Source organism: Panthera leo, chromosome A1, assembly GCF_018350215.1.
Source record: "Panthera leo isolate Ple1 chromosome A1, P.leo_Ple1_pat1.1, whole genome shotgun sequence".
In the NCBI taxonomy this organism is placed as follows: domain Eukaryota; kingdom Metazoa; phylum Chordata; class Mammalia; order Carnivora; family Felidae; genus Panthera; species Panthera leo.
The window spans coordinates 196,317,762-196,344,350 of NC_056679.1; the positions used below are offsets into that span (position 1 = coordinate 196,317,762).

Consider the following 26,589-nt stretch of genomic DNA (forward strand, 5'->3'; position numbering starts at 1 on the left):
AGTGGTGAGGAGGAAAAACAGCTTTGGCCACAGAAGCCCCCTGGGGACGGAAGTGGCCAGGGGAGGTCAAAGAATCCCTTCCCGGCTTTCTCTCCATGTTTTGGTTTGGGGAGGCACCCACATGCAGGGCCTGAATCCTCTGTGCCTCAGGAGGTTCCTCCTTTTGTCCCGTTTCAGACTCTCCTCCCAAGTCACAGCATGGATGTTAAGTTTAGCTATAGTCTCTCTCCTGAATCAGAACCTGGAAGTTCTTCCTTATGTCTAACTGCAGTCTCGTCTCCCAAACTACCATCTGGAAGCTCTCCCTTACAGCTATCTGGAGTCTTTTCTCTTAACCTGATGCAACTTGCAGCCACAGGTTGCCTTCCTCCCCAACACCCACTCACATACCCTTTAGCTCCCCTGGGCTGGGTGACCCGAGAAGGAGTCCAGCGGCTAAGCACAGCCCAGCTGGTCCTTGTCCCCTAGGGCTGACCGGAAAGAGGTGGACTGCTGACCCAAGGCCTCAGTGTCCTCCACCGCCCAAGCCCAGCTTCCACTTTCCACCTAAAGCCCATCTTCCATCAGCACTTCTCCTGGGCACCACCCCCTGGCATGATGCCCCCAAGCAGCTGCCACCCTGGGCAGGAAAGAGAGAGGCAGTCACTCCTCCTCCTAGATCTGGCTCTGCCCTCTCCCTCTCCCTCTAGCTTAAAACAAACACAGTGCAAAGTCTGTGTAAAGACCGGCGTCAAGCCCTCGAGGGCTTCTCATTGCAGCTAGGAGGGAATCCACTCATCCCAGAGCTCAAGACCTTCCTGTCTCTGGAACAGCCCTCACTTCCCTCCAGCCACACGGGCACCGGCCAGTCCCTCGGACTTGCCAGGACTTTGCCCACCTGCAGGCCAATGCATCTGCTATTGACTTTACCTGCAAAGTGCTTCGTCTGCCAGTCACCTGGCTGGTTCCTCCTCAGGCCTTCCCTCCCCTACACCTTCAGTTGCACCTGGCTCTCTCTGTTCCATCATTTTGCTTTATTTTCTTCACGGCACTAGTTGAAAATGTCCTTTATTTATTTATTTATTTATTTATTTATTTATTTATTTGTCTATTTATCTATTTATCTATTTAATTTGAGTTGAATGCCTGTCTTAGCCCCCTGAATGCAAACGCCACAGGGGCAGGGCTTTCTCTTCTTTAATTCTGAATCCGTGGCGTCTGGCACAAATAGGAGTTTGGTGAAATATTTGTCTGGAAATGTTATTCAGCCTTAGAAAGGCAGGAAATTCTGACACACGGGGGAGCCTTGAAGACATTATACTAAGTGAAATAAGCCAGTCACAAAAGGACACATACTGTGTGATTCCAACTAAATGAGGTACTTAGAGTAGGCAGATTCAAGGGATACGTGGCCCGGGGCTCAGGGGAGGTAGGAAAGGGGAGCTGCTTAATGAGTAAGGAGTTTTAGTTGTGCAAGGTGAAAAGAATTCTGGAGACTGGTTGCATAACAATGGGAATGAACATTACTGAAATGTACACTCAAATAATGAGAATGAGAAATTTGAGATGATAAATTTTCTGTTGTATGCATCTTGCCACAATTAAAAATAAACCCAGACACTATTTGGATGGGAGGATGGGGGGATGGATGCATGGACGGACGGACATACTTCAAGGTCCTCCCACCCTCCTGGCTCGAGAATTACCAAGTTATCAAAGCTGTCAAGGCTCTCAGAGGTGACCCTGCTCACATCTTTCAGTGCACAGGTGGGGAAAACCAAGGCTTAGAGAAAGGCAGGTCACATGGTGAGGCCAAACCAGTCAAGGACGGGGCTCTCAGTGCCTTGGACATGGGATGACCCGGGCCCTCTCACCACATCTCAGGCCACCCCTGCCTCCTCCCACCATGCCTTGGGACTGTCCACACCCCCTGCTCTTGGGGGTTGGGGATGAGATCCCACATCTGCCTGCAGTCCTGGTTGACTTTCCCCCCTCTTCCTCTGCAGAAGCCCAAGTACCAGGTGCGCTGGAAGATCATTGAGAGCTACGAGGGCAACAGCTACACCTTCATCGACCCCACCCAGCTGCCCTACAATGAGAAGTGGGAGTTCCCCCGAAACAACCTGCAGTTTGGTGAGATGAGGTCTTGGCACCCATCACGCATACATTGCAGGAGCCTATGTATGAGCCCTTTGTCGGTGGGGACCTAAGGAGACTCTGTGTGTGTGTGTGTGTACATGTGTGTGTGTGTGGCAGGTAAGACTCTTGGAGCCGGTGCCTTCGGGAAGGTGGTAGAGGCCACAGCCTTTGGTCTGGGCAAGGAAGATGCCGTCCTGAAGGTGGCTGTGAAGATGCTGAAGTGTGAGTAAGGGGCAGGGGCTTCGGGAATCTGGGGGAGCGGGTAGGAGCCCATGTACCTTGGGGAGGGGCTGCCCTGCCATGAGAGACACATTTTTGGCCTATGACAGCCTGGGGGACAGGGCCTGGGATTGGGGGCAAGGACTCTTGGCTTCTTGAGTGAGCCCCAGCCTCCCCTTAGCTCCTGGGTGTGGAGGGGCTCTTTGGAGCCCCAAAGAGGCTAGGGTGCACAGAGGCCACCCTGGGCCACGGCCTGGCCACAGCTTGGCTGCCTGCCACTCGAGAGCAGCTCAGTGACAGGCCATCTCTCCTCTCTCCCTCCCTAACTCCTATCTGTGTGCCCGCATTTCTCCTCTTCCCTCTTTTGGTCACTGGTCACTCTGGGGCCCTGGGTACGCCCTGCTTGCTCTCCTGGGTGTCTCCCATCTGTCTGTGTGGCTCTGTATGTCCTGCCCTTCCCCATCTATGGGACCTGTGGCTCCATCTCCCAGCCACTGCTCATGCAGATGAGAAGGAGGCCCTCATGTCAGAACTGAAGATCATGAGTCACCTGGGCCAACACGAGAACATAGTCAACCTTCTGGGAGCCTGTACCCACGGAGGTGAGGGGTCCTGGCAGGCATCGGGGCCCATGGCCACCCCACCCCATCTTCCCATCTCCCCCAAGTTCTGGAAGGATCCCTATCTATCTCAGCATTCCTCAAATCCCCACACCAGGTGCCTGGATGGGTCAGAAGCTGTTTATGAATGATAGATAGTTCTGGGAGCTCTGATCAGTGGCTCTCAGACTTTGGTGGGTATCAGAGTCAGCCAGAGAGGGGAATAAGAGTGCAGGTCCCCAGGCCCTGCTGCAGGGAGTCTGATTCCGGGGGTCCGGAGGGAAGATCCCACCCAAAGACACTTGGACATTCACCACAGGGTCCACAGAGGTGCCCCAGGGCCTTGACCTCTACGGAACTGTCACAGATATCCTTTGAAGAAGGAATTCTACTACGGTTTTTTGAGATTCCTCTGCTTTAGACAGATGGGGTTACTGAGGCAAAGGAAGCAGAAAAAGCTGCTCACAGTCAGTCAGGATTAGAACTCAGGGCTCTTGAATCCCCATTCCAGGGTATCCTGTTGCCCTACCCCATGTCTGTTCACACGGGGGTGGGGAGGATAAGGAGTGCACTTACCCCACTCTCTTGGCTGCTCTAGGCCCTGTTCTGGTCATCACTGAGTACTGTTGCTACGGCGACCTGCTCAACTTCCTGCGAAGGCAGGCTGAGGCCATGCTGGGCCCCAGCCTGAGTGTGGGCCAGGACCCCGAGGCAGGCGCTGGCTACAAGAACATCCACCTGGAGAAGAAATATGTTCGCAGGTAGTACCCTGGCAAAGGACAGGAAAGAGGCTGGGACTGGGAGGAAGCCCCAGGGTCTGTCCCTAAAGTGAACTCAGGCTTCGGTGGCTGTGTGGCCCTCACGTTCCACGGGGAGTAGTCACCCCAGCTTCTGTGGGCTAACTCAGTTTTTCTACTACTTATTTCTGTCATCCAACAAATAATTGAGGACCTACTATGTTCTAGGAGCATGTTGGGCAAAGATGGGTGACTCATAGTCTGGTGGAGACAGGCGTTAATGGTATCATCACTTGAATGTACGTAAAAGGTCAGCCAAGATCCGTTCAGGGCTCTAGCAAGAGATGGGCAGATCTTGGGGGTAATGGCCCTGTTTTTCCCATGCCGTCAGGGGCTGCAGAGCACCTGGACAGAGTCTGTTCGTTGTTGGCTGAGAAGGGGCAAAACAGTCTGTGGCCAGGTCCCTGATGTACTTGGGCCTCGGTTTCTCCAGGCAAGCCATTGGGGGATTGAGCCTCTCAGAGACTTTCCGTCTCCGTTATTCTGTACTGCTGTGATTCCTGGAAGCCACTCAGAGACAAATGGACAAAGCCACATGGGGAACCAGAGAGAGGAAGTGGCCAGTTTCATGTCACACATGAGTCAGGGGCAGAGGCGGAGCCTGGGCTCGGATTCTGCTCCCTTGACTCCTGGTCCAGTGCTCACCTGAGCCACAGTGGTGTCCTGGAAGTCTCAGTCTTGGGGGTTGTGGGGCCTCAGGGCCAGGCTGCTGAGACAGGATCAGAACAAGAAGGGTGTACAATGAACCCCTATTTTAGCCACTTTCAGCTGCCAAGCCTGGGGAGGCAAAAGGGGAAGGAGGCCATTTAACTCCATCCAGTATCCTCGAATAGGAGGGCTGGCAGGATCTGCTTCCTCTTCTGATTCTCTGACACCCCTCTGAAAGGGCGGCTCACACTGGGCCTCTGCAGGCTAGAACCTCAGGCCAGGTCAAATAAAAATGAGAACTAAAGTGAAGTATTAACTTCTTATCTTCAAATGTGCAGATGGGGAAAGGATTCATACAGTGGGGTCACTTCAAGGGCAAATGGCATGGGAACCAATCCTGCCAACGGGTTCCCAGGCTAGAAGTATAGTTTCTAGACCAGGGGAGGGGATGGTTTTGCCACGGTCAGAGCATAGATAAGACACTCCCTTCTCTTTCTGGGAACACTAGAGTATGGGCATGGTCAAGGTGCGCATCTCCATCGCAGAGGGGACAGGAAAGGGAGACGGCCAGAAATCACACCTGTTAGAATACTAGAAACAGTAGTGGCTATTCAATCTAGAGAAGTGCTTCTCCAACCTACCTACGACTGAAAGCCTATGCTCACAGCCATCACCTAAGAGCTGTTAGAGACACAGCTCGGGCCCGCCAGACCTGCTGAATCAGAATCAGCATTTAGATGAGACTGCCCAGGTGACTCCTACACTCATGAATTACAGTTTAGGAAGCCCTCCTCTAGACCAGAGGCCTCCGCTCAGGCTGCACACAGGAACTGCCTGGAGAGGTTTCAAAGTGTGAATGACTGGGTTTCACCCCTAATTTCTGAGGTGTTCTGGGCATGGGGAGAGTTGACAACTCCCCAGGTGGTTGAATGTGAAGCTGGCCAGTGGTGAGAGCCACTGTCCAGGCGGGGAAGGCTCAAAGAAGGGGCCCTAGAATATCCTCAAATCCCTGCAGGGCTGTTATGGGAAAAGGGAGCCTACTTCTGTGTGGCCCTTGAGGGCAGAGCAAGGACCAGCAGGAGGAAAATCCCAGGGGCAGACTGGCATTAGGAAAAGTGCAGAACTTTGTAATAGGCAGAGAGCTGCCCAAAGACAGAACAAATTGTAAGCTTCCTCCCTGGGATGGCCAAGCAGGGATCAATGATCCCTTACACAGAATGTGGTGGCAGTTGGGGTTGGGGGGGTTCCTTGTCAGAAAGGGATGTTCGAGTTGACCTTGAGGTCCCTGCCCTTCCCTGCTGATTGGAGAGGACACGGGGAGCTGGAGGCCAAGGCCCGTGCTGGTTAGTATAGCAATGGGGACCTACCCACCCCCACATCCTTTTTCCTATATAGAGACAGCGGTTTCTCCAGTCAGGGTGTAGACACCTATGTGGAGATGAGGCCTGTCTCCACTTCTTCTTCAAACGACTCCTTCTCTGAAGAAGGTGAGGAGGCGCTGGGTGGCAGGTGCGGAGGGCGGAGGACAGGGGCCGCTGGGGGCTGGGGTGTGGTGGGGCTGCCCTGACACCTCTCCCCACACCAGACCTGGGCAAGGAGGACGGGAGGCCACTGGAGCTACGGGACCTGCTCCACTTCTCGAGCCAGGTGGCCCAGGGGATGGCCTTCCTTGCCTCTAAGAACGTGAGTTGGAAACTGGGTCCAAATGTGGTCATCCAGGGAGGTGGGAGGTGGCTGAACCCCCACATCTCCCGTGAGGCTGGGTGATTAAGGATGAAGGGGAGGAAAGGGGAGCACGTGGTGAAGACAAGGAGGAGCCAGGGTGCCAGAGAGCAAGTGGGCAGCTGCCACACAGCCTCTAGGGGTGAGTGGGAGAAACCCATGCCTGAAGAGTTCCTCAAACTCAGGACGGTGAGGGCCCCAGCCTGAGCAGACCTGTTTCCCTGGGGTGCAGCAGGCCACGGAGGACCCCGTTTCCAAGAACAGGCCTTATTCCTTCAGTTTTGGTCAACAGCGTGAACAAGACGACTATGTCCTCTTGTGAAGCACACGGTCTCATGGGGCCGATAAAGGAAGCTCCCTGAGTTGTCGTGAGGGTAGGAGATATGTGTACAATATGCCCAACTCAGGAGGTTCCCAGCAGGTGGGGGCTGTGACCGCCCCCCTCACAGCAGATTTGGGAGGGCAAAACAGGGTTACGGTGTGTGCAGATGCTTAGGGAAGAGCCTGGCACGGTCGGGCCCTGAAGGGGCAGCTGCTATTATCAGCAGCCGGTGGGGTCAGAGGCTGTTTCCAGCACCAGGGCTCATACCTGCTGAGCATAAGCGGGTCGCCTGGCTCTGAGTCAGCTCCCACTGCTCAGGCCCAGTGGGCCACAGTGATGGTGGTTTCTAAACACCCAACTTTCCAGCCATATGAAACTTCCTCAGACCTGGATCTTGGTAGCAGGTAGGGATGGGAGCCAGGGTACAGGACCAAAACTGATGCTCACTCCCTCGACGAGGAGCCCAAGGCATTCTGGGGGGACCCTGGCTGTTCCCCCTGCACCTCAGGCTCAAGTGGGGGATGGGCCGAGACTAACTCTGCAAGTACTTTCTGTCAGTGCATCCACCGGGACGTGGCGGCCCGAAACGTCCTGCTGACCAGTGGGCGTGTGGCCAAGATTGGGGACTTCGGGCTGGCTAGGGACATCATGAATGACTCCAACTACATCGTCAAGGGCAATGTGAGTGCTGGGGAGGGTGGGCCGGGCTGGGGAGGGGGCAGTGAGCCGGGGTCCGAGGTGACCGGGGTCTTCTGTGCCAGGCCCGCCTGCCTGTGAAGTGGATGGCTCCGGAGAGCATCTTTGACTGTGTCTACACGGTTCAGAGCGACGTCTGGTCCTATGGCATCTTGCTCTGGGAAATCTTCTCACTCGGTAAGCCACTGGGCCAGTGCAGGCTCAGCCTGGGGCTGACCCGTGTTTGGTTACCATGGTGTCCTATACCTCATGAAGGATGCCAGCCAAGAGTGTTTGCTGCCCAGGGCAGAGGAAAGGCTGGTGGGAGTGAAGTGACGGGCAAAGCGTCTGAAAACCAAGCAGTGCAGCTCCCGTGTGGGCCGGGCAGATGCTCCATGCTGCCAGGCATTCCTTCTGGGCTGTTCCTTCATCTGCCTGCCGGTGCAGTTGCTGCTTCCTCAGATGAAGTTTTCCCTCCTTGTCTTAAGTGTGCACATCTCACTTCTGGAGTGCTAGGCACAGAGACTTGGGCTAAGCCCTTCAGCGAGCTCCTGTAACCTTTTATTCCAAGCCTGTGCTGGAATTCTTTGTGTGGTGTGATGAGGCCGGGGTGAATTTCACTGAAATTCCCAAATTTCACTGAAGCCTATGCCTACTGTAACTCTTATGTAGGTGTGGGTGTGGGGGCAGGTGAACGTGAGCCCCGAGCATGGGCTCCTACGTGCTCTTGGCCTTTGCAGGGCTGAACCCCTACCCTGGCATCCTGGTGAACAGCAAGTTCTACAAACTGGTGAAGGATGGATACCAAATGGCCCAGCCTGCATTTGCCCCAAAGAACATGTAAGTGAGGGGCCCCAGGGAGAAGAGAGGACTCCCCAGGCTTTGGCTGAAGGGGATGGAAAGGTGTGTGGTCCTAGTCTCTCCCTGTCCACAGTGTTCCAGGGCCAGGCTTCATCTCCCCCCCAGTGGGCCAAAACAAGCCCATTTTAGGGAGTGCGGGATTTCCGCTGGTTTCCAAGTAGCTGTTCTCAGAGGTCTCTTAAATGGGACTGGTGCTAACTCAAATGATAGACTTTGAAGTCAGACTCTATTATTATGTCGAGGCAGACTCTTCTCATTTCTTATCTTGGCTCTCTGTGGTGTCAGCCACTCCTTCACTGTGTAACCAGCCAGCCTGCAATGCAGCCTCCCAACCACCTCGCTACAGCTGGCCCACCAAGAATTGCCACCTCCCTACCCTCGCCACGGCCTTTCCGTGGGCCGGCAGGCCGTGAACTCGCCCAGCACACCTTTCCCCAGCCACTCTCGACACAGCCGCTCCCGCGTCTGGCCAGGCACTTGTGGCCGGCTCACTGCCATGTTCGTCTTTTGTTACAGTCATCTCAGCCCACCTCTCAGACCTACCTGCAGGCAGCGGGAGTGCCCCTTCTCAGTTCTAGGAGCCTGGGCAAGATAGCATCTCTGAGTTTTTTCTCCCCTCAGCTGTCAAATGGGCGTGATGAAAATAGCTTCCAAGGGTTACTGGGGAGATTAAATGAGATAATGTATATCAAGGACTTAGCACAGGCCTTGTGTCAGGCACACTTTTCACTAGGTTTCAGGACCTCTGCTGGGCAAGACTGTAAGGGTGTGTGTGCATGTGCCCACGTGTGCATGTGTGCATATTGGATCCCCAGACCCACGGGCAGCTTCTGTCCTACCTTAGATATAGCATCATGCAGGCCTGCTGGGCCCTGGAGCCCACCCGCAGACCCACGTTCCAGCAGATCTGCTCCCTCCTCCAGAAGCAGGCCCAAGAGGACAGGAGAGTGCCGGTGAGTGGGGCTGGCCTCAGGATGGGTGGCTGGCTCCAGCAGGGCCGGGCTGGGCCTGAGAGGTCAGGACTGACCACCCCTGACTCTCCCACCCTCAGAACTACACCAACTTGCCAAGCAGCAGCAGCAGCAGCAGCAGCAGCAGCAGCAGCAGCAGCAGCAGCTGCCGCACTGGCAGTGGCGGTGGCAGCAGTAGTGAGCCCGAGGAGGAGAGCTCTAGCGAGCACCTGGCCTGCTGTGAGCAGGGGGATATCGCCCAGCCCCTGCTGCAGCCCAACAACTACCAGTTCTGCTGAGGGGACAACAGGGAAGCGCCGCTTTCCCCTTCCTCCAAGCTTCAACTCCTCCGTGGATGGGGCACCACGGGGAGAACCTACAGACTCTGCCCTTGGTCATTTCACTCAACAGCCCAGCCCAGCTCTGAAACTCAGGAATGTGAGATCCACGGGGGTCTCGGGAGGACCCCGCTTCCAGGGCCTGGGCCATCACTGCCAATCAGGGGCTAGGGCTGAGCCCCCCACCCCGCCCACTGTTCTCAATGCTATGGCCTCATGTTTGCTATGCCGACTGGGAGAACCCCCAGCTCACTCTCTTAACCTTGTTCTGACTTCCAGGAACCCCTTTCCCTAACTCGCTTGTCTCACTGGAAATGGACTGATTTTATGGCCATGAAGTGCCCTAACATTGAGAAGACAAGGCTCCTTAGGCCTTGGCAGAGGACCCCCCCTGTAGCCAAGTGAAACGGCAAGAGCAGACAGGTGCTCAGAGACTGTGCCTGGCCCAGTGCCTCAGAGCAGGGGGGGGGGGGGGGGCTCTTTTGTAAGAATGAACTGTACCTCCTAGTCCCTGCCCTTTGGCCTTCTCTCTACAGCCCCACCCTCCCTGGATCTGGTCCCTAGAACGAGCCAGGTGGCAGCTAAAAGTTCGGGGTTCTGCCCCCCCCCCCTGTCGTTCTGAGCTGGAAGGCAGGGGACCCGTGTGGCTGGCCACACCAAGCAAGCAGCACACACTCCGACAAGCTGACTCCTCTTAACTAACAGTCACGCTGCGGGACATCTCTGTCATTAAACTAACAGCATTAACACAGCTGGCCTCTGGTTCTTTGTGCCACACGAGGGCCTGCGGATTCCCTGGGACCTCCTTCCATCCTTCTTCATGTCCAGTGACCAGCTCAGCACCTTGGTCGTTCAACCACACTGTGCCCCACACAAGGAGCGTGGAATTGATTCTTGCTTCACCAAAACAGATAATTTAATAAATTTTATTCTTGGCAGGGGAAGGAGGGGAAAAAAGCCACCTACTCCACTCCTCTCAATAAATTAAATAACACACGGCCAATTCCCGTGCCCTAAGCAAACCTTAGGCACTTGAGCCAGTCCCGCTGTTTCCTTATGGCCCAGTCTGCTTCCCCTTCACAGAAGGGAGTTTTTCCTACTGCCGCCAGGTTATGTCATGCCAGTGGGCCACATCCCTTCTGTGGTGAGGATCCAGGGCCCAGAAAGGATGTGGGGTGCAGCAGCAGTGGCCAGGGAAAGGAGGAAGGGGGTCCTCTTCCTTAAAGCTCAGGGCAGAGAAGACAGTCCTGGAAGAGAGCGGTGGCTGTTTCTCCTTCCTCAGCTTCCCCCAAATCTGGGTGCAGGAAGAGTAGGAAGGAAATGCATCCCTCCTCTGGGAAAATCAAGAGCCCAAAGGGACCCCTAGAGCTAATGAGGCCCCAAAGGCCCCCAAGTCAAAGGCAACAGGCTAAAAGGAAGTTGTGTGGCCACAGGGGCTGGAAAGAGCGTTCCCTGGGGTGGGAAGAGCTACCTCAGTGGCCTCCCCCCACGGAAGGCCGGACTCCGCTTCAGCCCACCCCAGGACCTCGACCCAGACCCGCAGCAGGCCCCAGGGAAGCCATCCGCTACCAGCATTCCCTCAGCCTCCGTTCCCCTCTGTTGAACATCCTAGTCCCCTAAGTGCTCTCTGGGGCTAGTAAGGAGTGTCCTGGTGCTTCTCCTGACCCCCAGGAGATTGAGAACCATGGCTCCCGTGCCCCACCATGCTCAGGAAAGGGAAGCTCTTTGGTCAGTCCCAGCATCAGAGGCCTCCCCAAAGGTGAACATTCCCGCCGGTTCCCTGGATGGATCTGCCTCGGGCAAGGGCCTCACTATGGCTTGAGATGGTGCAGTCCCTGTCCCGGTGCAAGAGCCTGGCTTATACTGTCACTGCAGCCACCTCCTCTTCCTCACCCTCTTCCTCAGCCTCTGTCTTGATCTGAGCAACCCCAAGGCGGTAGAGGGTGTCGCGGATGACCACCTCGCCAGGCTGGCAGCTCTGCACGATGTCATGGATCTGCCGGTTGACGATTTCGCGGCTGGTGAGGAAGTCCATGAGGCGGTTATAGAGGTAATAGTGGGTGGCATTGTCAAAGGCAATGGGCCGCTGGCGGACACTGTTTGGTTTGCTGTCTGCAATGGAGGCCAGGATGGCTGCGTAGGGTGCTAACTCAGGGCATAGGGCTGAAGAGTGGTGCCCGGTACTGGGGTCACCAAGACTGGACTGTGTGTCTATATGGACGATGTGCCGTGCGGCAGTCTTGGTGGCTGGGTGCTGGACAGAGTGCTCAGCCTCCATCACGTCCACAGTATAATGCTGGTCCAAGAGCTCTGGGCAGGATACGCTCTAGAGGAGAGAGAAGAAACCACTCTGACATGAGGGAATGACTGAGGCAGAAGCTGTGTGGTGGGGGAGAATGAAGGCTGTGGGGTCAGTCAGCCCAGTAAACCCTCACGTCTCCACATATGCCTACATCTCCTGGGGCAAGTCCCCTCTCTTCTTCCTCAGTGCCTCTGTCTCCTCATGAGGACGGGGACAGCAACAGAGGCCACCTCCCAGAACAGATGTTGGATTACCTGAGCTGTTATCACTTACTACTGTGCCTAGTCAATTCAGGCTGGGGCTGCGGGGAGTGGGGAGAAGGGGGCCCTTGCTGAGGCTCAGTCGCCTTTCGGCAGTGCCCAGCACAAGCTCGCAGAGCCAGTGAGTCCCAGGGAATAAGGAAAAGATGAATGATGACAATGATGTCCCCCTTTTTCCTGTTGCCGGTCCTAACATGTCTTCCAGCAAAGGGCACATGTGTCTGGTAAGAATCACTGCCTGGTTCAAAGCACCAAGAAGCAGAGACAAGGGCTCTGCCTCTAATCTGCTTTTGTGACACTGGATAAGTCCACCTCCCCTCTCTGGACCTTACTCTACCCTTTTAGTAAGAAGAGTAGATTGGATACGACCGGTGTTTTCTAAGCCTCTGTACCTCTAGATCATAACAGGTATGCCATGCGGTATATTCGTGGTCAAATCCAACACCTGGCTGGTCTGGGTCTTTAGTACACCAACACGCATGATGTCTCCAAAAAGCGGCAATTTTCTAGGCTTATCTGGAGGGCAACTCCTTTGACTCCAAAATATCTGTGTTTGGGACATCCTGGGCACTCCTCAGTGACATGCTGTGGCCTCACATGTACAGGGGTTGGTCAGTAAAAATTTGTGGAGTACATGCTGGTTCAGAGCATCAAGACAAAATAGTAGTGGAGACAAAGGATGCCGGAGACGGTTCCCGTAAGGCCTTCCCAAAGAACCAGGAGGTGAAACATGGTGAGTCTGCGGGATTTATTCCAGTTCCTCAGAAGGGAACTCACCACAGGTGGCTCCGCAGGACTAGAGAAGCAGCCCTGGTTCCTCCCCCACATCTGGTTGGTCAGCTCTGGGTAGCAGAGGTCAGCACACAGGGCCACTGGTGTGGCCATGTCTACCACGTAGACAGGTGGCCAATGGCGGGAAGAGACCAGCAGATCCACATGGTCGCGGGCACTTTCGCCCCGCACGAGATACTTGGAGCCACAGATCACCTGGGCAGGGAGATGGGAGGACACAGCACAGCCAATCAGCAGACAGACTGAGTTGAGTCTTCACTGCCTTCTTCCCAGGAATAATCAGGTTTTGTGACTAAAGCCATGGCCGTCCTGCCAGAGCCCGTCACATCCTGCTTCCTACTTCTGTCCCTAATTGAAGTTGTTAGTTCGTCCCCGACTTCCTGAGAGAATAGCTGGGACCATTTGGTCTTCAACTGAGGCTGAGAGGCCCCAAGGGCATCTGCTCTAAACCCCACCCTCCACACTAACAAGCACTGTCAAGTCCAGTGGCTCCGATTCCCAGCCACACAGCACCAGCAGCTAACAGCTGGTTCAAGATGGAGGTTCCAGGGCCCCACTCCAAACCTAAGGAATTAACCTCTGGGGGTGGGGCCTGAGCATCTGTATTTTGAGCAGCTCTCCAGCAGACCCGGATATGCTGCCCAATGTTAACCAGGAAACATCTCCACCAACAGGGCCCCCCGCCCCCAGATGCCATTTCATTGCTGAAGAGCTCTGTGTACAGTGGGGAATCCTGCATCTGCCTCCACCTCCCTACCTTCACCCCTACCAGTCCTGGCTATCACCTCCTAGTAACCCTGCTCGCCTATCACAGCCCTGAGCTCTGCAGCTCTCACAGCCCTGTGTGGTCAAATGCTTCCCACGAGACAGTCCCCAGTCACATGAGCACAGTCCTCTGAGCAGGCTCTGTTCTGCCAGGGAGAGGCATCAAGTCTGCCCTTCAGACGCAGCTTTTGTCAAAGAAGCTGATAATCGGATTCTCTGTGGCTAGCCAGTCGCCACGTCCGCTCACACACCTGAATTAACTGAAGGCTGTGCTGGCAATCTCTGCCCTGTTTAAGTACTTGTTCAAGGGGTTTTCAACCCCAGCGTCTTCCTTGGCCAGCTTTGTCATATGGCGCGCAACCTTCCCAGAGTCATCCCAGTGTCTACCCTGTTCAGGCTCTACAGACATAAGGCGTGCTCTTCTTAAACCAAAATCTGAACTACGGCCTCCCCAGTTCCCACTCAGAACTGTCCAGTGGGCCCTTCATCACTCTCAGAAGGAAACCCAGACTGCTGCTGTGGCCTACAAAGCTCTACATGATCTGGCCTCTGGTGACCCTTCCAACCTTCCTCCTCTGGGCTCACTAGGCTTCCCCACTCAGGACTTAGCGGTCAACCCCTCCCTCTGCTGGAACATTACTTCCACAGCTTATCACTGGCTGCTCCAGACAGCAGGTCCCTCTCTGTTATCTTCTATCTCAGGTCTCGTCTAGTTCCTTCAGAGCTAGCGCCATATGCCATGGTGGCTTTATTTCCCCTCTAGAATGAGGTCATCTAGTGGAGGAATGACATCTTCGGCGCTCACCTCTGAATCCTCAACAGCTATGCAGGGCCAGCATGTGGAAAGGGGATTAATCCTCACTGGTGACGATGCAGGCTCCCTTCCTAGTGCAAATGCTGGCACTGACCCCTAAGGAGCTACTCCGCAGGCTGCCCAGTGACCTAAGCGCCAGCTCCCACAGGATGAGCTGGATCAACCAGATTCCCTGTGTGGACAATCTGGTGTGGACAAATTCACAGTATCTTTCTTATCCTCTTACCTGATGGGGGCACACCTTGTAGATTTTACCCCCTGTGAGATGAGGTGGGGGCTGTCTAACTCTGGTTCCATTCTGTACAGATTCATAGAGGGCCAACAAGGAGAAGCAGAGCTGTTCCTGGAGCAAGACAAGATTAAAAACAGAGCAGTAAATGCTAAGGGACCAGGCCTGGTGTGCAGCACCAAATGCTCACTTCAATATCCAAAGCAAAAGAATAAACTGTCAAGGCCAGAGTGGGCCTTGGAGCCTCCCTAGCCCAAAGTCCTCTGAGGGCCGTGAAAGGACCAGGTCACAGACAGAGCCAGCCAGAATGACCAAAGTGCCAGACTCTTGAAGCCTGGAGTCTTCCTACTTTTTACAGGGCAGGGAATGCTTCAAAAAAAGCTAATATTTGAGTCTGAACTTGAAGAAAGCGTAACATTTTCAACAGCATATTAGTATAAAAAAAAGGAAATAATACATGCATAAAACACACACATTCACATATACGTGTGCACGCACGCACACATGCATACACACACTGTCTCTCTTCATGCATGTAACAGCATTCATTTTCTAAGAGCCAGGAGAGGTGATAACCACATACTGCAAAGTGCCTCCCTTACAACAATTTCATGGGTTGGTAGTTTGGTTATTTCCACTTTGTAAACCAGGAAAATGAGGCTGAGAAACGTAGGGGAGCTTATCCAAGATCACGCCCAGTAAGTGGGAGAGCCAGGATTCCTGACCCCAGAGTCTGGGCCCACAGAGGAACTGACTGGAGGCAAAGGCCTCCCATTCCTGTTATGCTCTGGCTGTGGACCACATCCCAGGCCTCCCTGACTGCCCGCACCTTCTGTCTGGTGAAGGCACTTGTCACGGGTGCTCATCTCTTTGCCCAGAAAGGGCAGCCAGCCTGCTCGCAAAGTCCCTATCTGCACTGGCACCCCCGACACTCACCTTGGAGTCTTCTGTCCCAAAGGGGATGCCACACTGCCTCAGCAGGTGCCGTAGCTCCTCCTCACTGTAGGAGCCAATCTCCTCAAGCTTGCAGGTGCCCTCGTGGAGTAGCCTCACCAAGGCACTGCCATGGCCTGCAAGAGACAGCCCTGTTAAAGGGGGGGTGGGGGGGCTGCTGCCAGCCAACAGAGGTCACGGGTAGCCCCTCATGTGTGAGGATGAGAAGCGGGGCGGGGGAGACGAGGCCTAAGTACAGCAGGCGGTGGAAGCAGGCTCTGCCCCAAGCACTGCCCCGGGTGCTGGAGGAGGTGGACTCAAAGAAGGTCTTATAACTTCTGGAGATATTTGAAGTCTCTCAGAACCGGCTTTCTACCCTTGAACATGTAGGGAAGAGATTCAGTAGAGTGCCCTCAAAGAACCCCAAAATGGGTATTTAAGAATCAAGATCTCAGATGCTTACCACAAGGGCAGCAGCAGATGAGCAGTAGCGCTCATTTCAAGAACACTCTCTGTACATTGTGTTCCTGAACCTGCCTGGCCAACAGAGAACTATGTGGAGGTCTTAGAAAAGAAAACCAGTTTCTGGGTCTTGAAACAGTAAACATGAGGTGAGACCTCAGCAACTAATGTTAGGAAGCACTGTTTGAGAACCAGCCGATCACAACGTATTAAAATACTTTTAAGATCATCTGAGGTCACGTCCAGAATTTAAAAAATGAAATAAAATAGGAAATGTATTCCACTTGGTAAGGAAAAGTACTGTTTTGTGAAAGTTGGCTGGCAGCTCTCCAAAATTCTGCACCATGACTTTAATCTCTAGGGAATTTTGTCACAGATTGTCACTATCTTTCTCCAAAGAGCCCTCTAGGTGAGCCTGCCCATCGCACCGCCCCCGCCCCCCACTTATGCTGTCTGGCCATGAAAATGTTCCAGACTCTGGACTGGGCCCTCCCCTGACCTGAGTCAGGTGATCTCACCAGGTACTGGCTGCACATCCAGGTTTTTGTCTTTCTCAGTGTTGACGACCACAGCTCCTCTCATGAGCGGTGGAAAGAAGGGGGCAATAACAGACGCATCAAACTTGGTGATAGGGATGCTGGCAGGGAAGGCCACCTGCTCAATCACCTCTGTCTCCATTGTGGCCCAAAAGTCCTCCACGTTTACCTCACTAGGGCCCAAGAACTCGGGCCAGGTGAACTAAAAGATAAGGATAAAAATGATCAAACTGTAGGAGCCACAGAGTATTAGCAACAGAACAGCCCCCCTTCTTGATACACTCCGGACAACAAAAGTGGGGGGCGGGGGGGGCGCATCTGACGGCCATGCACGGCCAGGGGACCCCCAGATCTGACATCTTAGTACCCAACTGCCTTTTGGCTGCATTCCTCTCTCCCATACTACAGCACTCCCCAACACCCGAACAATCCTATGTCCCTTCTGCATCCATCTATAGTCCAGTCCTCTCCCTGACTCGCAAGGAAAGGGGGACTACCACTGACTACCCGCTATGTGCTGGACACTGATTACTGCTCTGTAAGTCTGGGAGTCTGTCTGAGGTGACACTAGTGCAGTAAGGGGCAGAGTAAGAATGCGAACAAAGGTCCAGTTCCAAAGCCTAAGCCTTGTGTTCCTGCCACCCAGGGCGCTAGTGCACGCTGCGAGCAAAGAGCACAGATGTCCCACCACACTTTACAGCTACTGAGCCCACCCTCTCCACAAAACAAGGGGATGAGAAATGCCAGCTGACTGTGCTGCTGTGTGTGCAAACTGATGTGGTGACTGTCATCAGTCCAGACGGTCTTCCTCTATACAGTCCCTGAGGGGAGAGGCCACCAGACAGTCTCCTCAGGGACAAATGCAAATTTAAGTTCTGTTCAGTAACTTCTTGTTCCACTTCCCTGACATCAGAAGAGCCTCCACCTGCTTCCCCCACACATCCGTCACACCACCCTGCACACACAAAAGGGAGAATAAAGGAAGTCCTGGTCTCTAGAAAGAAATACCCAGTACCACAGAAGAGAAGAGATGCCTATACTGAGAGTGAAGGGAATTCTACGCCATTCTCTGAGAAAAAGCCTTGATCTGACAAAGCAGGTACCAGGCAGGTCTACGAGACTTAAGCTCTGCAGGGAGGTGGGCATCTGTTTACTTCTGGAAACCAAATGGTCTCCGAAGCCAGATGTGTTTAAAAACAAAAAACAAGAACAAGAACAACAACAACAACAACAACAACAAAAATTGGAGCTCAGCGTCCCAGGAGTGAGCACAGCAGTGCTTACAAACTCAGACTCCGGAGTCAGACAGCCAACACCAAAGTCCAGTTCTACCCCTCCTGGCAGGGTGAGCTTGGACAAAACCCCTGGGCTTCGGTCCCTTCATCTATAAAAATCTCACAGGCTTGGAGAACTAAGTCCTATAATAAAGCACTGAGCAGAGCCAAAGAACTTGGCAAACGCAGTAACATGCTCAATAAACCCTAGCTGCATTACTATTAACACTACACTATATATAATACCATGAGATGAACAGATCCGAGGAAGTTTGGCAATAGCCTCTTGATGACATAACACACAACAGCAAAATTTTTTTTATAGTTTACTTTATCTACAAACAACACTTACAGGACTCCAGGAAGCACTATGCTTACGTTCATATGTCTTGTTATGTACCACCATCCTTCAAAGGAATACGTAATCAAAATATATCCTTTTTTTTTTTTTTTTTTTTTTTTAATTGGGAAGAAACAGAGGCATGTGCATTAAATCCCTAATAGGCTCAGCTGGCCATGCCAAAATGCACCCAAGCTTTTCTCGAGAGGGCCCGCACCCACCCCTGGTAGAGAACAGATGAGCTGAAGGTCCAGTGCCTCAACAGACACTTCACGTTGCAAGTTCAGGGATGGGGAGCTCACACCCCACCACTACGCTACTGCTAGCCTACTCACAGGCATGCAGACCAGACCTCTCAGCATGATCGTGGGAGAGAGTTCAGGAACCTATGGGATTTTTTGAAACACCACGTAACCAGGTTAAGAAAAATTCCTATTCTTCTCAGTTTACTAAGAGTTTTATCAGAAATTGGGGTTGGGGCGCCTGGGCGGCTCAGTCAGTTAAGCGGCTGACTTTGGTTCAGGTCATGATCTCGCGGTGTGTGGGTTCGAGCCCCGCATCGGGCTCTGTGCTGACAGCTCAGAGCCTGGAGCCTGCTTCAGATTCTGTATCACCCTCTCTCTCTGCCCCTCCCCCACTCATGCTCTGTCTCTCTCTCAAAAATAAATAAACATTAAAAAATATAAAAATATAAAAAAAGAAGAAACTGGTGTTAAATAATAATGAAAGCCTTTTTTACATCTAATGAAATAATCATATGGGTTTCTACCTTTTACCTGTACGGCAGCAAATTACATTAGTATATTTTCTAACGTTGAAACAATCTTGGTTTCCCGGGATAAGCTTAGTCATGATGTGTTACTCTACTCACTGTTATTATCCCATAGAGAGCACTGTGTCATCTATATTCATGAATACAATCAGCTCCGATTTGTTCTTATAGTAAATGGCTGGTTTTATTTTCAAGGTTATTTGGTCTTATACAATGAGGTGGAGAAATACATCTGCTTTTACCATTCTCTGATCAGAATCATAGATTTCTTGAAGATGTTAGAATTAAGGTATAAAACCCATCTGAGTTTGGTATTACCTCTGCGAACGCTTTTTATTTAAGGACCTAAGTCCCCGATCAGGTCATTCTTTTCCATACTTTCTTTCCATGGCTCTCCATCTCACTTGGTGTAAGTCTTCACAGGGGCCCATGTGCCCCCGTGGAGTCTGGCCTCCCGCAGCCTCCTGAACTCACACATCCCACCACTCTCTCCACCGCTCTCCACCAGCCTCCTTGCCATTCCTCAACCAGGCAGAGGAAGCCCACCTCAGACCATGTTTTGCTGCTCTCTCTGCCTGGAATATTCCTCCCCTGAGAGCTACGTGGGCTTCAGATCTCTCCTCAAATGCCACCATATCAGAGACGCCTCCCCCTACTACCCTCTAGAAAACAGGAATCCTGCTCTCCACCAAACTGCTCTCTTCTCCTCACCTGCTTTACTGTCACTATGCTACTTTTAATTACTACTTACTACATATAATATAGACATTGATATAACATACAATTATTAACAATGTTTGTTTCCTGTTAAATTCTCAAATTTGGGGATTTCCCACATTCCCAAAGCAGGATTCGAGCCCCATGAGCACAGGAACTTTATAGGTTTTTTTACTGCCATGTCCCAAGTGTCTAAAAAGTGTACCTGGTTCATGTTTAATAAGTTTGTTGGCAAGTAACAAATGCCATAATTTCCATCCAGCCTTCCTTAGATAAAAAAGCCACTCCCCTCTCTCAGGCAGGACTAGAGCCATCTGTTCCTGGGACAGCATGAAGGAAGGTGGCTGCCGAAGCGTGAGGACAGTTCTAAAGGCGGCAGGAGATACTTACTTCCACACTCTTCAGTGCCAACACATTTTCTTCATTCCTCTGGGCCATTTCCACTTTGGGAGCCACACCACAGATGCCACAGATCATGTCATTGTAGTCTCGGACAGTGAGGCACTCGAAAGCCCAATAGCCATTGCACAGCAGCTCCTGCAGCTGGCTCAGCTCCTCCAAGGTGAGGGTCTTTTCTGCAAGGAGAGCAAGAGTTCTGAGAAGTCACGGCAAAAGACCGTGAGGCCACTGGGCATGAGCCAATGGCCAGCAAGAACAGCAACTCTGCAAGACTGCTTCTCCCCTAAGAACACCCCGGGGTCAAGCACCCTGGCCCTAAGGGCTCGGGTGGCAACCCCAAAGGGCAATTCCAATCAGAGATGTAACCACCTCGCACTAAGTACCTACTAGGCACTAAACACAGTGCAAACAACTTCAAATACGTTACTCATTTAACTCTCACATCTTTATGAAATAAAAGCTATTCTCATCCTCATTTTACAACTGGAGAAACTGAGGCACAGAGAATAACTTGCTCAAAAATACACTGCCACTAAGTAGCAGTGCCAAGACTCAAACACAAGCCTGTTTGACCCCAGAACCTCTGCAGTACTCTATCTGACCTCCTAGCAAGCAAGGTGCAAGGGAACAGAAACCTGCAGGGATAGGAAGGGAAAAGCAACAACAGAGAGAAGGAAAGCAAGGGGGAAAATAATTGCTAATAATAAGGAGGGTGGTCACCACCCTCAGGTCTCAACATGAGCCCTGGGAATGGTAGCAGACCTCCAGAAGCTATGTACTCAGAGTGAGTCTGATCAACATGCAGTGAGGCCTTGTCTACCCATATGATCAGAGGATGAACTTCTAAAGAGTCAGCTTAACCTCGTGCTGGGGGTCCCTGGCTGGATGGAAAGACTCATTCTTCCCAAAGTTAATTTGGCATTCGCAAAATTCAAAAGGAGGAGAGTTCCAGGGAAGTCAAGAATGTCTCCTTTCCGAACTATCAGATTCTTCTGCAAGATGATTCTTTCAACCGAAGCCCAGTGCTGAAAATTCCCAGGGAACTCAGAACTAGCATGGAAAAGGGAGAACGACAACCTGTACCTGTCTGCTCCTGCACTGACTTCAGAACAGTGCTGACGGACACTCTGGGGTCCTCCCCCAACTTGATCTGGTTTCGGATTGCAAACAGCAAGTCCAGGCTCACTAGTAGCTTGTTCCCCACATTAAAGAGACCTGCAGAGTTAAAAAGAAGCAACACAGAAACTCATGTTAAAACATCTACAACGGCAAAAAATTAGAAACAAACTAAATGTCCAGCAATAGCATAAGAGCTAAATTAATTATGGTACATTTCTCAAATAGAAAATTATGCATTAGAAGGAATAAGGTAAACCTAAATGCTCTGACATGGGAGCCATCCATAATACACAGTTAAATGAAAAAAGCACGCAATTAAATGTGTAGAGAATGTTTTCATAAAAACAGAAACCCCTCCCTGTGGCCCAGCTCAGTCTTCATTACCAGCGGGGCTGCCCTTCCTCTACTTCTCAACAGCCACACTGTGGGGGAAGGCCAGGAGTACCCTCTAGCCCAGGGATGTAACAAAAACTATAAAATCATCCCTAACAAAATCCGAAGATGAAAGACTCAGAAAAATTTAAATGCAATCAACTGAAGACAAATAAAAGAGGGTGATTTTATATTTGCACAAAACATAAAGCATGAATTTGCACAAAAGCAAGTTCTAGAATATGTGTTCTCATTACAGAAGGGTATAAAGGAGTGGGGAAGGCTTTTCCGAGCATGATACCAAAGGCTGAAACCATAAAGGAGAATACCAAATCTGGTTACATAAAAATTAAAACAAAAAGAAAAAAAACCAAAAAACCAAAAACACCTTTGTGTCCCAAAACAAAACAAAACAAAACCCAAATTAACCACAATTAAAAGACAACTGATAAACTGGGGAATAACTCTGTCAACAACAAAACATTCAAATGAAGGATGGAAACAAAAGAAATTCACAAAAGAGATTTAAGAAAAAACAACATACAATCCTCTTAAGAATCAAAGAAATGCAACAAATTAGGAAATGATACACCAGTTTTTACCTATCAAATTGGCAAAACTTTAAAAAATTATAATACCAATCTGCAAAAAGTTCCTAAAGCTGATAAGGAAATTTAGCAAGGTCACTGGCTAAAAACTCAATAGACAAAACCCAACGGTATTTCTACACTAACACTGAACAGTCAGAAATTGAAACCATGTCATTCAGAATTGAACAAAATGAAATACTTAACAAAATATGTGCAGGATCTACATGCTGAAAACTACGAAACACTGATGAAAGAAATAAAAGAAACCCTAATAAGACAGATTGACATGTTTATGGATTGGAAGACTCAATATTTTTAAGCGTGTTAAACTTTCAAATTGATCTATAGATTCAATGTAATGCCAATTAAAATTCCAGTAGGACTCTGCAGATACTGAGAAGCTGATTCTAAAATTTACATGGAAATGCAAAGGAGGGGCACCTGGGTGGCTCAGTCTGTTGAGTGTCCAACTCTTCATTTCGGCTCAGGTCATGATCTCATGGTAAGTGGGTTTGAGCCCAGAGCTCTGTGCTGACAGTGCGGAGCCTGCTTTGAATTCTCCCTCCCTCTGCCCCTCCCCAACTGGCACGCGCTCTCTCTCAAAATAAAAATTAAAAAAATAATTAAAAAAAAAAAAGAAAAAAAAGGAAATGCAAAGGAACTAAAATAGCCAAAACAACTAGAAAGAACAAGGTTGGAGGACTCACACTAACTGATTTTAAGACCCACTATCCAGCTGTAGTAATCAAGACCAGTGTGGTAATGGCAAAGGGACAGACAACATAAAACAACGAAAGAGAACAGAGAACAGAAATAAACCCACACATATGATCAACTGTTTTTCAACAAAGAAGCAAAGGCAATTCAATGGAGAAAAGACTACCTTTCAACAAATGGTGGTACAACTGGATGTCCACAGGCAAAAAAAAAAAAAAAAAAAAGGAAGAACTCAATCTGGGCCTCACACGTTATACTCACACTTTATATAAAAATTAACTCAAAATGAATTACAAACTTAAATGTAATCCATAAACTTATAAAAATTAGAAGAAAACACAGAAAAATATATATGGTCTTCACCGACGTAGAGAGACCGTAGACTGCAAAAAGCGTAATCCCTAAAAGAAACAACTGATGAAGTAGTCTTTGTCATAATTAAGAACTTCTGCTCTGTGGATGATTTCTTTAAGAGAATGAAAAATCAAGCCAAAAACCATGAGAAAACACTTGTAAATCACTTATCTGACAAAGGACTTATGGGTCCAGAATTATAAAGAATTTAACAGTAAGAAAACAAACAATCTACTCCAACAGACCAAAGATGGAACAGATACTTCACCAAAGACGACATGTGGATGGCAAATAAACCCATGAAAAGATGCTCAACATCACTAGTCATTGAGGAGACACAAATTAAAACCACGAAGAAATACCACTACACATAGCCATCAGAACGGCTAGAAAAACACGAACAAAAAAACCCTCTCATTCCCTGTTGGACATAATGCAAAATGGTACAAACATTTAAGTAAACAGTTTGGCAATTCCTTTACAAAAATAAAGATACACTTAGCATATGGCCCAGCAGTCTGACTCCTCGGTATTCATCCAAAAGATGAAAATTTGTTTACACAAAAGCCCGTACATGAGTGTTCATAGCAGCTCTATTCAAAAGTGCCCAAAACTGGTAACACACAAATGTCCTTCAAAAAGTGAACAGATAAACTAACTGTGGTACTTCACACAATGCAAAACTACTCAACAAGAAGGAGGAACAAACTGCCGATACATGCAACAATGTGGATGACTTTCAAAGGCATGATGTTTAACGAAAGAAGCCAGACTCACTTAAGATACTGCATACATTGTGTATCAACTACACTGAAAAGAATTTTAATCTTTGAAACATATTTTTAAAAAATACTACATACCATGATTGGATTAAATGACATTCTAGAAAGATGGAGCTATAGGAATGAAGAAGAGATCAGATGGCTGCTAGAGGTCAGGGGTGATTACACACAGGAGGAATGTTTTAGGCCATGGAACTGTCCTATATACGGATTGTGGTGGCAGGTACACAACTCGGTGCACCTGTCAGAACTCATGTGACTGTACGACAATGAAGTAAATGTTATTGTTGATGTAAATTTAAAATTAAAGCTAAAATCAAAAATATATATAATCCTAGGTACTACTGACCCAGATAGACTGCAGGGAAATAGCACTCTCATTATCTACTCGCAAAAGCATAAAATAATACAAACTCAGCTGGGCAATTCAAGACATTGAGAGCGTGAATACAAAACAAGGCAGTGTAAGGCTCTGAAGAGGAGGAGAATAAATCACAAATACTCTAATCTTTGGCACTCAAGTGTATGTATGAAATTCAAATTCCAAATTCTTACAACGGTGGTACATGGTGAATGTTTCCACAAATGTCTGATGCTGATGAACATACAGGGAGAATGGGTGAACACGCAGCAATTCCGTTTTGAGCACTTGTCCAAAGGAAATAATTAAGGCTATACACAAAGAGTTAATTATAAAGAGAATTCTAAAATGGAGTCCCATACACTCTCTAAAAATGGTCATGTATTTCCCCACTTGCTGGCACAGGAAGATGCCCATGGTACACTGCCAAACTTAAAAAGAATATTCCGGGGCATGTGGGTGGCTCCGTCGGTTAAGCATCTAACTCTTTTTTAAAAAATTTGTTTTTTAATGTTTTTAATTATTTATTTTTGAGAGAGACAGAGACAGAATGTGAGTGGGTTAGGGGCAGAGAGAGGGAGACACAGAATCGGAAGCAGGCTCCAGGCTCTAAGCTGTCAGCACAGAGCCCGATGCGGGGCTCGAAGTCACGAGCCATGAGATCATGACCTGAACCGAAGTCAGACGCTCAACCGACTGAGCCACGCAGGTGCCCCAAGCATCTAACTCTTGATTTTGGTTCACGTCACAATCTCATGGTCATGAGATCAAGCCCCGTGTGAAGCTTGCTTGGGATTCTTTCACCCCCTCTGTTCCTCTCCCCCACTCAGGCTCACGCTTTCTCGCTCTCAAAATAAGTAAACATAAAAAAAATAAAAAGAATATCCCAAAACGATATCCAGCACGACCCCACTTTTGCTGAAAGAAAAACCATAAACCCATAAATCCCATATTCCCTTTTATTTTCTTCTTTGTACCTGTCAGCATTTTCTATTTTTTTCCCACAATGAAGATCTGTTATTTAAAAATTAACTTTGTCTAAAGATCCAAGATACAAGAGCCCTAATATAAGAGCCCAGAAGTAATCTTCTGGCACCAAGACATCCACGAGAAAAAATCCCCTCTTTCTCAGAAGCCACATCTGAGGGAAGGTGCAGTGCTCAAAGAACCAGAGGTCTGACCAACAGAGGCTGTTCCCAAGCCTGTTTTGGGGCCCTCTGAAGGAAGAAAGGCTGATACCACCTGCATAGATGTCCGTGAAGCTGTGCAGGGCCAGACAATGACACCCACCTGCATAGATGTCCGTGAAGCTGTGCAGGGCCAGACAATGAGGGTTCAGACACATCTTCACCTGGGCAGTCACCACCTGTAGCCGGCTGGCTGTCAGCAGCCAGCACTCCTGGGGCCCGGCCAGGGAGCTAGTACCAAAACATCACCGACAGAAAAACATAAAGGAAATCAACTTATGCAGTTCCAGGGCTCAGTGATCAACGGCAAAGGTCTCAAGATTTTAATGAAGTAGGCAAATGAAGATGCTGGAGCTCGTGTTCCAAGGTTTTCTAGGTGGGTGTCTGCTCTGGTGGCATGTGGTCTGTGGAATCACCCCTTAAGTTAATACTACTCTGGATTCATTACCTACTTTAACCAATGCTCCTGAACTCCCAAATCCAAGCACTGTGCCGGGCAGTCCAGATGTAAATGAAATCCTAACTTGGTGACAACTTTCAGGCATTTTCAATAGAAATAATGGATAATTACTAATCACTATGCTTTTACTTTAGGCAATTGAAAAAGCAAAGGAAACCTAAAAGAAGCAGATATAGCTTTACAGAAGTTTGGAAAAAGGGGCAAGATGGGCCAAGTAAGATATGGCAGCTAGGGACAGGGTAAATCTGAAAGGGGTGCTTACTTTTGTCCCCCTTTGAATAATGGGCTGCTACAGAGTAGGCACTGCGTGGACGGAGACTCATAATAATTCGACCAAGAGGTCTGCTCGATGGTGACCGTCTCTTCACTCACGTTGGACAGAATGAGTCGAGAGCTGTTGAGTTCGTGAATCAAGGCGAAGACCTCAGCCAGCTCAGACTCGTTCTCAGGAATCTGCAGGACTTTGCGCAGCAGCTGCAGAGTGGACTGGCGCTGGACCTCCCTCTGGGCCAGGCTCAGGGGCTCTGTGGCACTCAGCACATCTGGGAGCGGTGAGCTGACCTCCTGGGAGAGGAGCAGATTGAATGATCAGCAAACAGCCAGGGCACCGCCAGCCTTGGTCTAAAATGCTGAGAGGCTGCAAGCGGCAGAGGGATGGGCCCATCCGTGGCTGAGGGTAGGAAACCTAGTTTCCAAACCACCTCAGTTAGTAACTTGCTGCGTGACTCGAGGCAGGTGTTCTCTCTCTGGCACAAAGTTCTCTACCAGTAAAAGGAGAGGATTATACACATCACTCAGAAATG

General features: G+C 50.2%; 2 protein-coding genes across 5 annotated transcripts in view; one reads left to right on the forward strand and one right to left on the reverse strand.

Annotated features, from left to right (window-relative positions):
* The window catches only part of CSF1R (colony stimulating factor 1 receptor), a 29,369-nt gene extending 19,369 nt beyond the window's left edge, over positions 1–10,000 (forward strand). Inside the window, exons 11-21 of the mRNA XM_042949390.1 lie at positions 1,986–2,112; positions 2,236–2,340; positions 2,829–2,939; positions 3,535–3,697; positions 5,777–5,868; positions 5,967–6,064; positions 6,984–7,106; positions 7,187–7,298; positions 7,841–7,940; positions 8,806–8,914; positions 9,013–10,000. Of these exons, the coding sequence (XP_042805324.1) occupies positions 1,986–2,112; positions 2,236–2,340; positions 2,829–2,939; positions 3,535–3,697; positions 5,777–5,868; positions 5,967–6,064; positions 6,984–7,106; positions 7,187–7,298; positions 7,841–7,940; positions 8,806–8,914; positions 9,013–9,210 (1,338 nt within the window). The 3' untranslated portion in view covers positions 9,211–10,000. The remainder of the gene's footprint in view (positions 1–1,985; positions 2,113–2,235; positions 2,341–2,828; positions 2,940–3,534; positions 3,698–5,776; positions 5,869–5,966; positions 6,065–6,983; positions 7,107–7,186; positions 7,299–7,840; positions 7,941–8,805; positions 8,915–9,012) is intronic.
* Positions 10,001–10,083: 83 nt separating this feature from the next.
* Positions 10,084–26,589, reverse strand: part of HMGXB3 (HMG-box containing 3) — a 47,609-nt gene continuing 31,103 nt past the window's right edge. For all 4 annotated transcript variants that reach the window (XM_042949377.1, XM_042949350.1, XM_042949360.1 and 1 more), the window contains 9 exons: positions 26,049–26,350; positions 25,430–25,557; positions 20,928–21,059; positions 19,836–20,020; positions 16,325–16,544; positions 15,348–15,481; positions 14,409–14,525; positions 12,589–12,798; positions 10,084–11,575 (listed from right to left, as the gene is read on the reverse strand). In XM_042949377.1, coding sequence (XP_042805311.1) covers positions 11,108–11,575; positions 12,589–12,798; positions 14,409–14,525; positions 15,348–15,481; positions 16,325–16,544; positions 19,836–20,020; positions 20,928–21,059; positions 25,430–25,557; positions 26,049–26,350 — 1,896 coding nt within the window. In that variant the 3' untranslated portion in view covers positions 10,084–11,107. The remainder of the gene's footprint in view (positions 11,576–12,588; positions 12,799–14,408; positions 14,526–15,347; positions 15,482–16,324; positions 16,545–19,835; positions 20,021–20,927; positions 21,060–25,429; positions 25,558–26,048; positions 26,351–26,589) is intronic.